Raw genomic sequence first — 15,468 nt, 5'->3', positions numbered from 1 at the left:
TAATACATGTAATAGTGATATAATCATTTTAAAAACACTTCTTGCAGATCAGTATGAAGAAAAAGTTGAAGGCATGCATGGTCTTTATCTAGAAAATATAAACTGCTTTAAAAAATACCAAGGTTATTTCTGGCATGTAATCTTACTGAAATACATCTAGTTTATTAAACATAGTTTTTTTCTAAATATATAAAATAGTGTACTATAAAAAAAAAATAATTAAAACACAACCACTATAATTATTCAACCATTAACAAGAGCAATCATTTGGCACTGTCTAGATTTTCATGCTTTGTTAATCAAATTCTCAAATCCTCCAACATATCTGCCATATCATATACATGATCAAGAAAAAAAAATGAACTTCAGTATCAAGGCACATACTGGTGAAGTTATACAATGAAACAATCAATGCTATTACACACTGGACTGTAATATACAATCTGATTACAAATCAGTATGTAATAATCAATGTCATTACAAACTTGACTGTATTATTCAATTGTAATACATATCAGTCTGTAATAATCAATGTTATTACATATCTGACTGTAATAACCAATGTTATTACTCACAAGACTGTAATAATCAGTGTTATTACAGATTGAACTGTAATACAAATGCCATAACACATAGGACTGTAATAATCAATGATATTATACATTGGATTGTAATAATTATAGCCATGGTAAGTTTAAATTTTTCGTTGTTTTGGTCACATGACCACATACATATTTACAAGTTATCAAATCACCAATACTCATCATCAATGAACCAAATGCTAGCAGTACATGTACTGTAATGCATTTCATTCACATATAAATCCTTTATATGACTGGTATTCTAGTCAATTTAAAGCATGGCAGAATACAACGGTGCCCAAAATATCAAAAACCTAAATTACATATCATTGCATGTTGGTTCTTAACAAAGAACTATATATGATAAGAGTTAAATTTGGCCCCCATAATTCGCCATTTTTTAAGTGTTTCGGGTACAATAAAATGTTAACTGATTTTTTAGAAGATTTGATATAAAATATATTTTTCATCTATTTATTTGATTTACTTGCACCCACTGGCAGTATATGACGTCAGAAGTGACGCCATTGCTATAATTCAATCAAAATCAGCCAAAAATTGACATTTTTCTTATCTATTTACGAATGGGAAATATAGAGCGCATGCTTGAACAAGGAAAATTTTTTTGTCACTTATTAGTCTTGGCTAGATACATCTCTGATTAAAATATTTTATTTGTTCAAGAATGCGCTCTATGTTTTCGGAAGGAAAAACTGATTGAAAACAAGCTGATTTACGCTAAAAATGCAAAAATGGCGGGAAAAGGTTGTCTTTACAATGTCATATTTCTAAATTGTGGGCACTTGAACCAAAATGAATATTATGTAAACACATCACATACATATCTGTACTAAGAAAACAAAGAATGATAGTAAAATGATAATGTTCATTTTAGGGGGCCATTTTAGGCCCTTATCATATATAGTCCTTTGGATTAATTTTCATTATTAAATGTGAAAAAAATTCAAATTATTTATAAGCAGATCATCTACATCATCTTTTCATCATCTTTCAAAAAAAGGTCACTGTATTTCATGAACATAGCTTCAGCACTGTTACATGAACAAATTGCGGCAAAGATGACTTTTAGATTGAACCAGTTAAAGAAACTTACAATGTGACAACTTCCATGAACAGTACATGTATTTCATATGAACAATCTAAACCTGATTATTCATCTCTCAGTTAGAAAAAAAGTGTGCAAGGAAATTCCATCCCATTTACAAAAAAACTTTGAGGTCTCTCTATTGAGCTCTTAATGTTGTCATATTAAAAAGAGGAACGAAAAATAAAACTCTGATAATTATGCATATTCATGAATGTGTTCATATATATTCCATTGCGAGACAAATAAGAGTTAGCAATGAAATTTTACATTTTCCAATTTTGATGGAAAAATATTTTCTCTTCAATTCTGTGGATGAATTTCAAAAATAAAATTTTCCGTTACCCAAACATTCCCAACCCACCTAAAAAAAGATTAATTAAAATATTCGATTTTTATAAATAAAAAATTTGAAACAAATTTTTTTTCAGCACTTTTTCAATTATGTTAAATGCGAGTTGACAGGAGTTGCATCCCCCTTTGTCAGCATATTTTTGTCACCATAGGGATGAGTCGTTGAATGTAGCGTTATTGTTTCGTCCGGTGCGGGGTGTGGGCTGAGGGGTCGGGTCTTTACTGTTCATGCCGTAGCTGAAACCTTTAGATGTGTAGTTGGAATTCCAGGTGGATGAAGTACCTGTGGGTGCAGACAGAAACAATACACCTGAGATCACCATTGACAATGCCAATCATCAGATTTTGAATAAGATTTTTTGTCTAACTTATTTCAATTGTAAATCAAGAGTTTGCAAAAATATCTGCAATTTTCCTTGCTCTCATTCCCATACAATTGGTGGAATTTTTCTCAATGACTTGTGTTAATGCATAAAAGAAATTGATGCCAAATATTTGAAAGATTACATTAAATTTACTATCAATAATAAAGTGGACTGAGCTAGCATGCATTCTGGCATTACATATTACATTGAGCTAGCATGCATTCTGGCATTACATATTACATACTACATGTTACATATTACATACCCTGAGCATTGCTGCTCTTGTTAGAACTGGGTGTTCCAAATCTGGAGTCATTCTTATCTACAATGGGAACACTAAAAGTCAAATCACAGTAAATCAAGAGTCATGTTTACAAGTGAGACTCAAAATTGGATACAATCAGAAATAGTAAGTTATTTTTTTACAATCATTATTGAAATGCAGAACTGCCATGATCTTTGATATAATATATATTGCACTTAATTATGAATCCCTAGACTAATTGCAAATCAAATTGTATTGGTAAAACTACAAGTAATTACAAGCATGCTAAGATACTTGCCAGGTAAATATTCATATTTTTTAAATCTTACTTTAAAAATCTTCAAAGAGGGAATCAGTCAATTTTAAATCTTTTCTTCTTGTTATTTTATTAGCACAATTTTGTGATGTTAGTCCTTTTTTTTTTTACGTTGGGGGGGGGGGGGGGGGTGTCAGATAAAAGTAAGCTCTATATCTGTCTGATATCACACCTAATATCCAACTGTTTCAGTATTGATATCTAGGTGTCAGATACTAGTGAACTCTATCAGTCTGATATCACACTTGATATCCAACTGTTTCAGTAGATATCTAGGTGTAGGATATTAGTGAGCTCTATATCAGTATGATGTCACATCTGATATCAGACTGCTTCTGTACTGATATATGGGAGTGAGATATTAGTGAGCTCTATATCAGTATGATATCAAACCTGATATCAGACTGCTTCTGTACTAATATCTGGGAGTGAGATATTAGTGAACTCTATATCAGTATGATATCAAACCTGATATCAGACTGCTTCAGTACTGATATCTGAGTAAGATATAAGTGAGTTCTATATCAGTCTCAGATATCACACTTGATATTAAATTGTTTCAGTACTGATATCTAGGTGTCAGATATAAGACTGAGCTCTATATCAGTCTGATATCACACTAGATATAATTTTATCAGTACTTATAAAAAAATAGGCATCGAACTCTGATATTTTTCATACAGAACTGCATGTATGCAGTACATGTATATATCCAACGCTTACACTACCTTTAATGCCCCCGTATCTGGAGTAGTACGTGGAGTTTGCCTTAAGGTTCAGGCCATCACTCGGATTCATCAGGCCCCCACTAGCCGACACATTCTTCTTTATACTCCAGACATCATCCATATCAAACTTGGAACCTGGATTTGTAATGCAATAGTTTTACAACAGATCATAATGCAAGTGTTTATACGGTATACCTGCAAATAAATCTATCAGATGGCATGATCAGATCCTTTTTTTTCTCCAGCAAGAAATATTTGTGATATAGCAATTGCTGATTTGTGTCTATCACTTAAAGGACTATATATGGTTTGAGCCTAAAATGGCCCCCTAAAATAAATGCTGTCATTTTACTGTAATTCTTTGTTTTATTTGTACACATAAACATTTGAAGTTTTTTCATAATTTTCATTTTGGAATTTAATGCCCACAATTTAAAAATATGACATCATAAAGTTTACCTTTTCCTGCCATGTTCTCATTATTAGCATAAAACGGCTTGTTCTGAGGCAGTTTTTCTTTAAGGAAACATTGAGCGACTACTTGAACAAACAAAATATTTTCACCAAAGATGTATCTTTCCAATACTTATAAGTGACAAAAAGTTCGTTCTTGTTCAAAGAGTCGCTCAATATTTCCCTTTCGAAAAAAGATAAGAAAAATGTCAATTTTTGGTTGATTTTGATTGAATTATAAAAATAGCGTCACTTCTGACGTCATATACTGCCAGAGAGTGCATATAAATCAAATAAATAGGTAAAAAACATATTTCATGACAACTCTTTTGTAAAATAACACAACAAATTAATGTACCTGAATCATTTTAAAATAGCGGATTTTGGGGGCCAAATTTGAATAGTATCATATATAGTTCTTTGTAATCATTTTTATCTAAACATCAAAGCATAATTTATAAACCCGGAGATCAGAGATATATGAATGGAGAAGTCACTTATAAAACTTGCTTTATTTATAGTGTCTTTATTATTTCATTTGCATCATCATTAAATGCTTAAAATAATCAAAGTTGGGATGGGGGAGGTGGACTAAAAACTAAGGTACAGTTGTGACGTAACCAGTAAAAGATTTCTTTTACCATTCTCTGGACAATATTGAGATGGTGGCCTCACTTTAATAAAGGAGAAAAGGATGAATTTCTTTGCATTGAGCTTTGCTTGTTTTTAATCTAACTTAAAAATTTTTTTCTGGATCTATATCGATCGTATATTAAACACTCTATGTGCGAAAAAAAAATCCAATCAATTGTACATGTATATGACCATTTTGTAATGTGGCCAGTAACAGTAAATGAAAGACTAATATTCATCATAAAGATTCAAAATAAGATTTTAGCATTGTTTATAAACTATTTCTATACAATAGTCTGCCCCCCCCCCCAAAAAAAAACAAAACAAAATGAAAACAACAGTATGCTAGGCTTGTAGAAGCATCAAATTGAGGACATTTTTTCCATGCTGTACGAACTTACCAGAGACAGGGTTGGTCTCCTTGCGAGGGGAAAATATCCACTGATCCTCCCCGGGGTCATCCTTCTTGGCCCCCGTGTACAAGAACTTCTTGGTGTTACCTGAAATCATCAGGACAGGTTAAAATACTAAGAAAATTCCCTTATAAATTCTACCAAAACATAACCTTCATCTTGCAGATACAAAAAGTCCAAAACAAATTAGCATGCATTATTGAGTGAAAAATGTTCAGTTTCCCAGCAAAAGACAGATTGATGGTCGAATTGCATGCTATATAGGAACACAGAAGCACACCTTTCCCATTCATGATGGATTTTCCTTGATGAAATATCTACATCTTCTATGAATCACTCAGCACCCAGAAAAATAAAGAAAATATCAATATTTCTGCAGAAGTGTCAATGAAATCTCTGTCCTCCACAGAAGATAATTAATAAACAGAATTATATTGCTTCCAATTATCAGTCTCATTGCACCGTCGTTTATAATACACAAACATGTGTGTGTCCTAGCCATGCAGTGATAGTATGTCTGAAGATTTTTTCTTCCACAAACATAATAACCATTATGAGACTTGTGTGAATATACACAGTCATATATTGGCTCAACCAAATTTAGCTGACAATGCCGAACGGTTTGTACCGTAATTACAAAATCACAACAGTATTTCTATACCAGGCTTTCACGCTGCCATTTCTCTTTCACAATCTCTCTAAACGTATTGAACACAAATAAATATATACAGCTATAGCTTAATATAAGTACATGGCACTGTACACAGACTTGGATATATATACAATGTCACCAAATGACAATTACATGTACAAATAGACGATAAAAAAACGGTGCTCGAGCTAGCTAGGATACCATTCATTTATACTTCCTTCATTGAATCATATATTATTGGGTACAAAGACAAAGTCACAAAACATTTAAAATATAATGGTAAATTCACTATAAATGATTCTAGCTATTGTGAAAATTACAAAGTTATCTGCTCTTCCATTGTTGTGTGAACTTATAAGCTCAGGTGAAAAATTCCATTTAAATGGATAACACTCTTGTCAAAGATTTTGCAACGTCTGTAAGAAACTGTGCAGTGTATATGGTATGTGCATATGCTGAATATTGATTTTTCTTACTTTAAGAGGTTTTTCAATTTGAAAAGCAATTTGACTTTACATCTTAATCCCAAGGGAAAATGTGTCATTAGCCCTGACAAAATAAGAACTGCTAAGAGGCATATTTCAACAACAAAAAAAGAAATTTTCTGCATTCAAATTAAGACTTTAATTGAATTGAAATACCGTAATGCCAGATTAGCATGTACCAGACTCAAGTATGATATTCTAATATCAATTTAATAGTTTTCAAATTGATGATTTTGATTCTACATGGTTTCGAAAGAGGGTGTTTGGGGGGGGGGGTGTTTAAAAAAGTTTAATACTGTGGAATCATTTAATTTCCAGGGGGGCCAACTTTAGCGGAGTGTGAATTTTCTGGCTTATTCATGGGGATGTAAATTCGTGGATGCGTTGGTTTTCAGTTTCAGTAACGAAGATAACTCTTAATTTGTTTTCATTGAGGTTACAGTAAATTCTTGGGAGCTAGAGGGCTACCACGAAAATTGAGTCACCAAGATTTCTAATGATTCCACAGTAAATTGAAATGAAATAGAATTATAAGAAGTCACAATTGAAAAAGCTGCATGAATTGTTAATTAATAAAGTCTCTAAATAAGTCTCTTTAAAGCTGTGATTTTAGGATATCAGGGACTGACCAACTTAAGGGTTATAACCTTAATTAAAATAACATTCCTAAAAAGTTGACATATTAAGCTATATATATCAAGTTAATGAGTTTTACTGTGTGGACAATGGGTGTATATCAAACTGTCTTGTTTATTTAAACAAAATGAGGAATTCTGACTAGATAAATCCACCGAGAACCTTATCAGAATGATCACACGGCGAGTAAATCCCCCCCAAATCCAGTCTTCATTTAGAAAGGCTTTACTCTAATGCCCAGTCTTGATAAGTTTTATTTATTATACTTGTTTGCAAACAAGTCAAAATTCATCAGGTCATAACCAGAATTTTATATTTAAAATAACAGAGGTATACATACAAGTGTACTTTACTGCTTGCGAGTAAGCATATATACACATGAAAATAATCAAGATACAATGTACATACATACATGCGGAACACTAAAATTCAGCATTATACTTAATTACTGAAGATATTAAATTATTAAAGTCATTAAAATAAACACATGTTCAAGTTTTTAAAAATTATAATTTCAATTTCTTCAATGAGATATTTGTTATTTTGTTTTAGTATAAGTTACAACTAATATTAATATATTTCAGGATGAATTCTTTCAGTGCTAAAGAGTACCAGTACATACATGTACAATCTACCAGTTTGTACATGGTATCCTTGGCAACAAACAAGACCATGGATATATTGATTTTCATCGAGAAAATATTTTCTCTCTCTTAATAATACCTCTCATATAAATAAATCAGACTGAAACGAATATAAGGGTTTTATTTATGGTATTGCTCATTAATCTAAATGGAACCTGGAATCATTATAATTATGAGGGTTGTTTATCCATTTCATGGATAGGCCCCATCAATTCAACAGATTAAAACATTAAATTTAATCAATAATTATTAATTTCCATTTATAGATGTTCTTCTGTTGTCTGTTCTGAACAAGAATTTTATGCATTTTCATGTCAGAAAGTTATCTTTTGAGATCATATCAGATTCAAGACTGCCTCTGAAATTCATTAAACTCACGTACATTCATATAAATAAAAAAATATATTCAAATGTGTGCTGCTAACTTTGTTCAAAATCTGTTCCATTTTTAGATATGGAAACAAGCTAAGACACCTAAATTCTTGGCATACTCTAAAATCTGGCCTCTCCCCAATGACCAGAATAAAAAAAAATGCACTCCAGGATATGTTCTTCTTCAGTGTTTTAATGGCACAAACAAATCTCAGATGCACTTTTGAACTCGAGTCTAGGGGAGTGGAGCAGCACAGCTGCATTCAGATCAGCCTTATAACATGCATCGGAGGATTCCCACAAAATTTATGACAACTGTCCATGCACTTGAAAAATTGCTCTTTTGCTATCATTATTAGCACAGCTACCTCATGTATATTTAAGCATGACAAACTAAAATTCATTTTTTAACCTTGAATACGTAGTATGATATTCCAGTATCTCATAATCATAAATAATGAAAAGCAACTCATCAATATGCTTCTTGATATTTTGCTATCAAATCATTCACTATACATGTATAGAATTACCATTTGTTTATACTTGCATCAATTCCTCAGTGACTGATATCAATTAATTATTTAAAATATCTAAACATCTATTCCATGATTTTGTGAAGGTTTCTGAAACTAAAGTTTCCAATGTAATAAAATCTAGAGTTACATGTACCTTCTGAATTATAAATATTTTACGTGGGGGATTTAATGTAAAACACATCAAGGAGTACCGTAATAGAGTATAAATGTACATGTGTCATGTATTAAGAGAGCTGGATGGTTGTGGCCATTTTTATAGACTTTAATAATCTCCTTGAGATGAAGAGCTCTGTTTAAAGAAATAAGAAAATATTAAAATTGCAAACCTGAAATATCTGGATATTTTTTTAAATACAAAATAACAGTTTATGGCTAAAAACATATTCAAAATTTTATAGTAGATCTGATGTTTAATTTGCTGACATCCAGCCTCCTTAATATAAACTAGATAGCCAAAGTATAATGTAGATTACTAATTTCACCTGAGAACTAGATTCCGCAATTCAACCTTTTTGTATCAAATCACGAGAATATAAAATTGTGAACGACAAATTTTTATTATACTTTTTTTTAGTTTTCATCTGTCCGAAAAATAACAGTGAGATTTTAAAATTCACGAGATGTGCTTCTCGGGACGTTACATGGGTATGAATTCCTTATCTTTAATTAGGATTTAATTTACAGTATATCAATTAAAAAGAATATTTTCAAGCTCACCTGGACTGATTGGCTTCTTCATGATTTACATAAGTCATCAATTTAAATCATCTCTCAAATTCCGTTCAAACACACATATATTATACATGTACTTGGTAATTCCTATATAAATATCTTTCCACTTTGTCCCCAAGTGTTTCCAGTAAAATTTAGATCCCAACAGCTAATTATATTACACAGCTTGGTTACATGTAATACATGTACATTCAATTGTACTAAATTAAATACGTAATGACTGAATCATTGTAGTTTCCAGGCTCAAATTCGTAAACTTGCATAAATAAAGAAACGAAACAATCGCAACAACTCCGCACCAAAATAGACCTTTAAACGATTGAGTAATACACTACAGATTAGCTTTTGAATTTGACCCTAATATATATTGGTTTGTTTGTGTATATAATAATAATTGATAGACCATGCAAGACGATTTAAAAAATCCTCTTTGTAGTGGACCAATGTTTACCCCAAAGCTTCTGAGAACAGTGGTGTAAGGATCAAAGCACCAGGCATGTGTTAGGCTGATCACCTCTAAACAAAGCCTGCAATTGGCACCTTCCAGACTCATTTTATTCATTCATTGTCTTTCTGTGAACACGATTTGGTTGATATCAAACTGATAGGTGGCCTGGAATTTTAAATTGAACCTAATTACAGTGCATTACTGTTTGTCATATCTATATCCCTCTCCACCTATTCAAGGCAGTTTCACACTATACATTGTAGTATAGTCTTTTTCTGTTTGCTGATTGAGAAGAGGTTCACTTTGTTGTTGGTCTAAATCTATACTGCAGGGGGAAGGAGGTTCGATTCCTCTGTATCTCACAATGTCTATGAAAACTTTAGATCAAGATTTTAAGATTTTCTTCAGGTTCAGTCTTCTACATGGCAAAATTCATCGTTGAGACAAGGATCAGACAATGTAGATGAAAAGAGGTTCACTAGCTGTTTTAGGATTTCAATATCTGCTTCATGCAGCAGTTCATGAATGGATGGATCAAGGTTCAGAGATTTTTCAAGTTCAGTCTGCTACGTTTATGGAATGAAGAATTATTACCTGAGACAATGAAACAGTTTCAATCTTCTGTGGCTGAGTAGGGGTTCACTAATTGTTTTAGGGGTTCAATATCTACTTCATGCAGTAGTTCATGAATGGATGGATCAAGGTTCAGAGATTTTTCAGGTTCAGTCTGCTACATGTACCGGTACATTTATGGAGTGTTGAATTAATACCTGAGACAATGAAAGAGTTTCAATCTTCTGTGGATGAGAAGAGGTTCACTGGCTGTTTTAGGGGTTCAATATGCTTCATGCAGCAGTTCATGAATAGATGGATCAAGGTTCAGTGATTTTTCAGGTTCAGTCCGCTACATTTATGGAGTGAGGAATTACTGTATTAGCTGAGACAACGTAAAGAGTTTCAATCTTCAGTATTTGGCACTCTGGTTGAAAAGACAGGTACACAGTATTCATTGAATTCAATTTGTAGCATATAGGAGTCAGGGCACCAGTTAAGAATCATGGTGCTTCTGCATGAGGCGGTACACATCTAAAAGGAGGTTCACCATGCTTTGGGGTTCTATTGCATGGTGCAGTGGCTTAGTGGAAGCTGTTCAATCTGCCGCAAGAGGAGTGCATGGTTTAAAATGTTTTAAGGTTCAATTTACTGCATGATGCAGTGACAGGATGGAAGGTTATAATGCTGAATCTGCTACAGAAGAATGCATGGCTGCATGAAAAAAAGCATTCACTTTATTTTGGGGTTCAAACTGCTGTACATATTCATGGCAATGTGAAAGAGAAAAATAGAAAGATTCCAATGAGTGGCAATTTGGAGTATTGAAGAGTGCTGTTGCTTTGATAGTTGATATTAGAGGTACCTTAATGAAAAAACCTCACCTGACAGCCGAGCTATTAAGGAGCTGTTTATTGATTTTCTGAAACAACTGCTAGCTAGTTTTTGCTTTCAATATAGATCTTACCTTCTGTGGCTTGTTCCATAAAAGAAAAGGAGGTGTTTACAGTGCCAATGTCTGTGTAATCAACAGTTGACATGAAATACAACCATTCACAATAGAATTAAAAAAAATTCTCTACAGTATCATAATAACTGACACCTTCACTTAAAACCTTCCATATTCCAGTCGTTTTGTGTTTCTATAATCACCTCTGCACACAGTAGCTCTCCTAACGAATACTTTTGATGCTGGAAGGAAAATATCCCTTGTTTTCACAATTAAAATCTTTACCCATTAAATCAATATCACTGGCAGGATTACACATATTTATAACACAATCTGGACCTTCAAATAACCAATAAAATCATACGCTGTGACAAAAATGATGATGTTAATTAATTTTTAGAAATAAATCTATTCATATTAAAAATTGAAATTGAAAACAGAAACAAACTCAATTCTTGGATTTTTTGGTCTCAAACTGCAGATCGAAGTCTATAAATTCATACAGTCAAATCTAAAGAGAAACTATCTCATAGCCAGACAATTCTATTGATTACAATATAACCCTACCTTCCTTATTTCTTTTACTCTTTCTTTTTTATTCATATCGGCCTATTCAACACCAGTACTTTAAATCACCAAAAAATATTTGAATTAAGTCTCATTTACCCTTTAAATAAATTGAAAAGAAATAAATTAGATTGTAAAAATGGATGCACTTTTAACACAGTTAAAGGGTGTTATATTTAACTGTATGAATAGTGGTTAAGCTTTAATGGCTACAACATAAATATTAATTAAAACTACCGTTATGTTGATGTCACTATAAAATACAATTCCATTTGCAACAATTAAATATTTAGATATTCACTGGTCCTAGCTGTGATGAATCATGCATCTAGCTTGCAACATGTTGACACATTCCTTAACACGTGTTGTATGGTACATCGACAGCCGATAAGCCCAAGTTATTGGTCAGCATACAGACTTCCCACTCCAGTGTCCACCACAACATTCATGGTCATACCATTCATCTTAAGGCAAACAGCAAACCTAGTGGTTTGACATGGACTTCGTACTGATTCACAGTTGCTTACTCATTTTACTCTCTTCTTCCAGTCAATCAATATTGCTAGGTTTGCTAGCTATTGCTCTTGTCAGGTACCTCAACATCCTAACTCCGGTTGAAATATCAACTCTTATCACAGTTTTTTTTTACCTTACAGCAAAAAGGTGACATGCTAACTTCCTGTTTGCCGGACTCCAAGCTCAGATGAGTGCATGTGTAATCAGAATCTCAGGTTGTCCAAAGCACAGCACCAGACCCTCTGGAATCTGACCTCCTGTTGTTCTTGCATGCAGGTTTCCGGCTTGGCCAAGTTCCCACCAGTAGTTCTCTTTCCTGAATGATTTTGGCATTTCTTCCTGGGACAGTCCACCTCCCTACTGGAAGCATGTGCCCCAAAGCAATCTCACCTCAAAATTTTCGATAGGAATACAGGACTCTCTGAAGGGATGCCTTAAGCTACAAGGGTTCAATGCAGCTACATGAAGGAGATTCCCATCCACAATGGCAGTGATAAGTTACATGTAAGAGCTTTGGCCCAGGAAGATCTAATCTCCACCCAGAGTCCCAATGCTAGTACGAACAACTCAACCAACCGTGATACACATCCAAACATTTAAAGTGAACAATTGCTGAAATAAACTAAACCAGGAATAAACCATCTCCCTGCTTTTAGTTAGCTAACATCCCACAGTATCACAATCAACAAAAATGAAGGTTATAACCAGCAAAAGATAGAATCAAAGTTTCACAACTACCAATCTAACTGTAATTCAATCTTGTGGCCTTGAGTTGGGCACAAATATAGTTTTTATTACAACAGACTATACTTACAAATACCGGTAATATAAAACATGCTATCTAGGTTTCTATTGTCAGGTGGTCACATATACCGTATGATCTGGAACAGGGAATCTGGGAAGAAGTAGGGGGACATGCACCGTTCATGCATGATGTCTGATGTTTCACCATAGACAAGAGGTACATTATGACAAATACTGACCAATCACCACTGATCACCATATATATACCAGTACATAGAATCTTAATTCTTTGAATTGGTATGTCTGGCCATAGGCGCTCCCCAGCTAATTTTGTAAATGACAAACGATATCTATTTATATACTGCTAAAGTACAATATGGATATTCATTTGCTTATTGCACAGGGGCTTGTCTAGAAAAAAAAACATCGTTAAAAAAGTGGGTACCTCAGAGGAAAAATAACAAGGGAGGATGCCATCTTGGATACTGCCTCACTTTATCAGCTAATTTCTCTTTCAAAACACTATACTAGAAACTTGTGTTCATTCATAATAACGAAAGATAAATAAATCTTTTTTTAAGATCCCACCTTCAGTTTAATTATTTTCTATACTCTGTCCCAAGATATTTTGGATTCACGTTTGGCTTAATTGTTTGATATTTATAAATACCTCGGGATTCAAACGATGTTCATTCAAAAGTATGAAAAATTTCCAAGATTTCTCAGTCAAAACGCCCCTGTTAGCTTATCAGGTTTCAATACAATGCTAAAAAATGTGATGTATACGGAGATTTTGTATTGCAGCAAGCCCGGATGATAACGTTGAAATATTGCGCGATGTATTCCGAGTGTATTCCGAATGGAGTAAAGATGTAAACATTCCCCATTATAAATCTCCGTAAGGAATCTGTTTTCGTTCCTGTGAATTTTTCCGAGTGAAAGATGATAATGTGTCAATGAAATTATCTTGGAAAATATCCCTTTCAACTATTTCAATTGCACTTCTTTCACAGGTAAGTGTATTTTTATCAAAAATCATCCAAAAGTGCAGCATAAATATCTTGGGACATACTATAGTCTACATGCATCAACAAATTTTACCTTTTTCTTGCATAAAGATCCAAAATCGACAACTCCTTAGCTTTTCCCATAACCAATCGTATGACAGAAATTTCACTTGCCGTACTTTCACTTTCTGCAGAAGCCAATGAGTTGTCAATTTGAATTGTTGGTTTGTTGATAAAAAAAAAACTAAACTGGAGGTGATAGCTCAAAGAAGAATCATATTTGGAAAGGAATACGAATCAGCGCATATGTTAAGTATTAATAACAATTTAAATGAGAAATTAGCTGATGAAGCGTGGCGGTATCGAAGATGGCATGCTCCCTTGTTATGTAGTGCTTTATCCTCCGATGTACCCACTGCTTTTTTTCCCTACAAATTAAGCCCCTGTGCTTATTGTTGATAAGGGAAAATTGTTTTCTCTTCTTACATCTGTACATTGTCAGTAAAATGGTTTTGAAACGCCACATATAATGTTTCTTAATCCAACATTGTTTAACAGTTAATGTGTTTACAATGAAAACTATAGATGAAGTGTTTACTAACTATAAAATGTCATGGTTCAACATGTTCAAAATACGGCAACATTTCTATGAAAAAATGTAAGTCAATTAGAAACTAATTGCATATCTAGACTTACCACTTTGGAAATTGTCTTCGTTCCTCATTTATACAGAAAATGTCATTAGTTGATTGAGTATACGTTAGAAGATTAAAGTTAAATTTTAGTTTTTTTCGTGTAATCTTTAGAACGGATGTTCATCGTCTGCCATGTCTAAACAAAACGAAAGCGAGGCTTTCCTGGACTTAACTAATGTACGGAAAGCACACTCGTAATAGTTAAACGTTCATTTAATATTTTTTACATTAATATACATAAGCATTGGAACCGGGGGAGAGGGGCATTTTTGCAAAGTTAGACATAACTATATTAGATAATTTGCTTCCGATGCCACAGATATATTTTCATTGGCAAATATATTTTGACCAACTCACTGAATGATTGACTGACTAAATAAATAAAAAAATATAAAAATACAGATAAATAAATAAATAAATAAACAATGTGTTGACAATATAGCTATCATGCACATGCGTCTGGATCTGAAAACAACAAAAATTGAGACGCACATATATAAGAACGGCAGTAATGAAATGAGAAGTTGAATCAATATATTTAAGCAGCGACATAAATAACATTAAACATTGTTATTTATGTCTCTGATTAAAGCACTTGTAAGAAGGTTCTTATATATCTTTATATGCGGCGACGGGGAAGCCGCTTAATTAGCTATATAGATAGAATATTCTATAAATATTCCTACTTATAAAAAAAATATCTGGAAATATGTTCAACTT

The 15,468-nt window shown here is 33.0% G+C and overlaps 1 protein-coding gene across 4 annotated transcripts; it reads right to left on the bottom strand.

Moving 5' to 3' along the window:
- LOC128184745 (uncharacterized) lies at positions 1-14,904 on the bottom strand. 4 transcript variants are annotated; one of them, XM_052854322.1, is made up of 5 exons: positions 14,750-14,904; positions 5,202-5,300; positions 3,715-3,849; positions 2,671-2,727; positions 1-2,323 (listed from the first exon to the last, which is right to left on the bottom strand). In XM_052854322.1, exons 1-5 carry the CDS (start codon positions 14,775-14,777, stop codon positions 2,184-2,186), a joined length of 459 nt encoding a protein of 152 aa, XP_052710282.1. In that variant the 5' UTR covers positions 14,778-14,904; the 3' UTR covers positions 1-2,183. The 4 variants fall into 4 exon arrangements, with proteins under 4 accessions (XP_052710282.1, XP_052710281.1, XP_052710284.1 ...); XM_052854321.1 differs by lacking the exon at positions 14,750-14,904 and adding an exon at positions 11,238-11,671; XM_052854324.1 differs by lacking the exon at positions 14,750-14,904 and adding an exon at positions 9,256-9,892.
- Positions 14,905-15,468: the final 564 nt, after the last annotated feature.

This window comes from Crassostrea angulata, chromosome 5 (assembly GCF_025612915.1).
Source record: "Crassostrea angulata isolate pt1a10 chromosome 5, ASM2561291v2, whole genome shotgun sequence".
In the NCBI taxonomy this organism is placed as follows: domain Eukaryota; kingdom Metazoa; phylum Mollusca; class Bivalvia; order Ostreida; family Ostreidae; genus Magallana; species Magallana angulata.
Note: the sequence above shows the minus strand (reverse complement) of the source record. Positions and strands in the feature narration are given on the sequence as shown.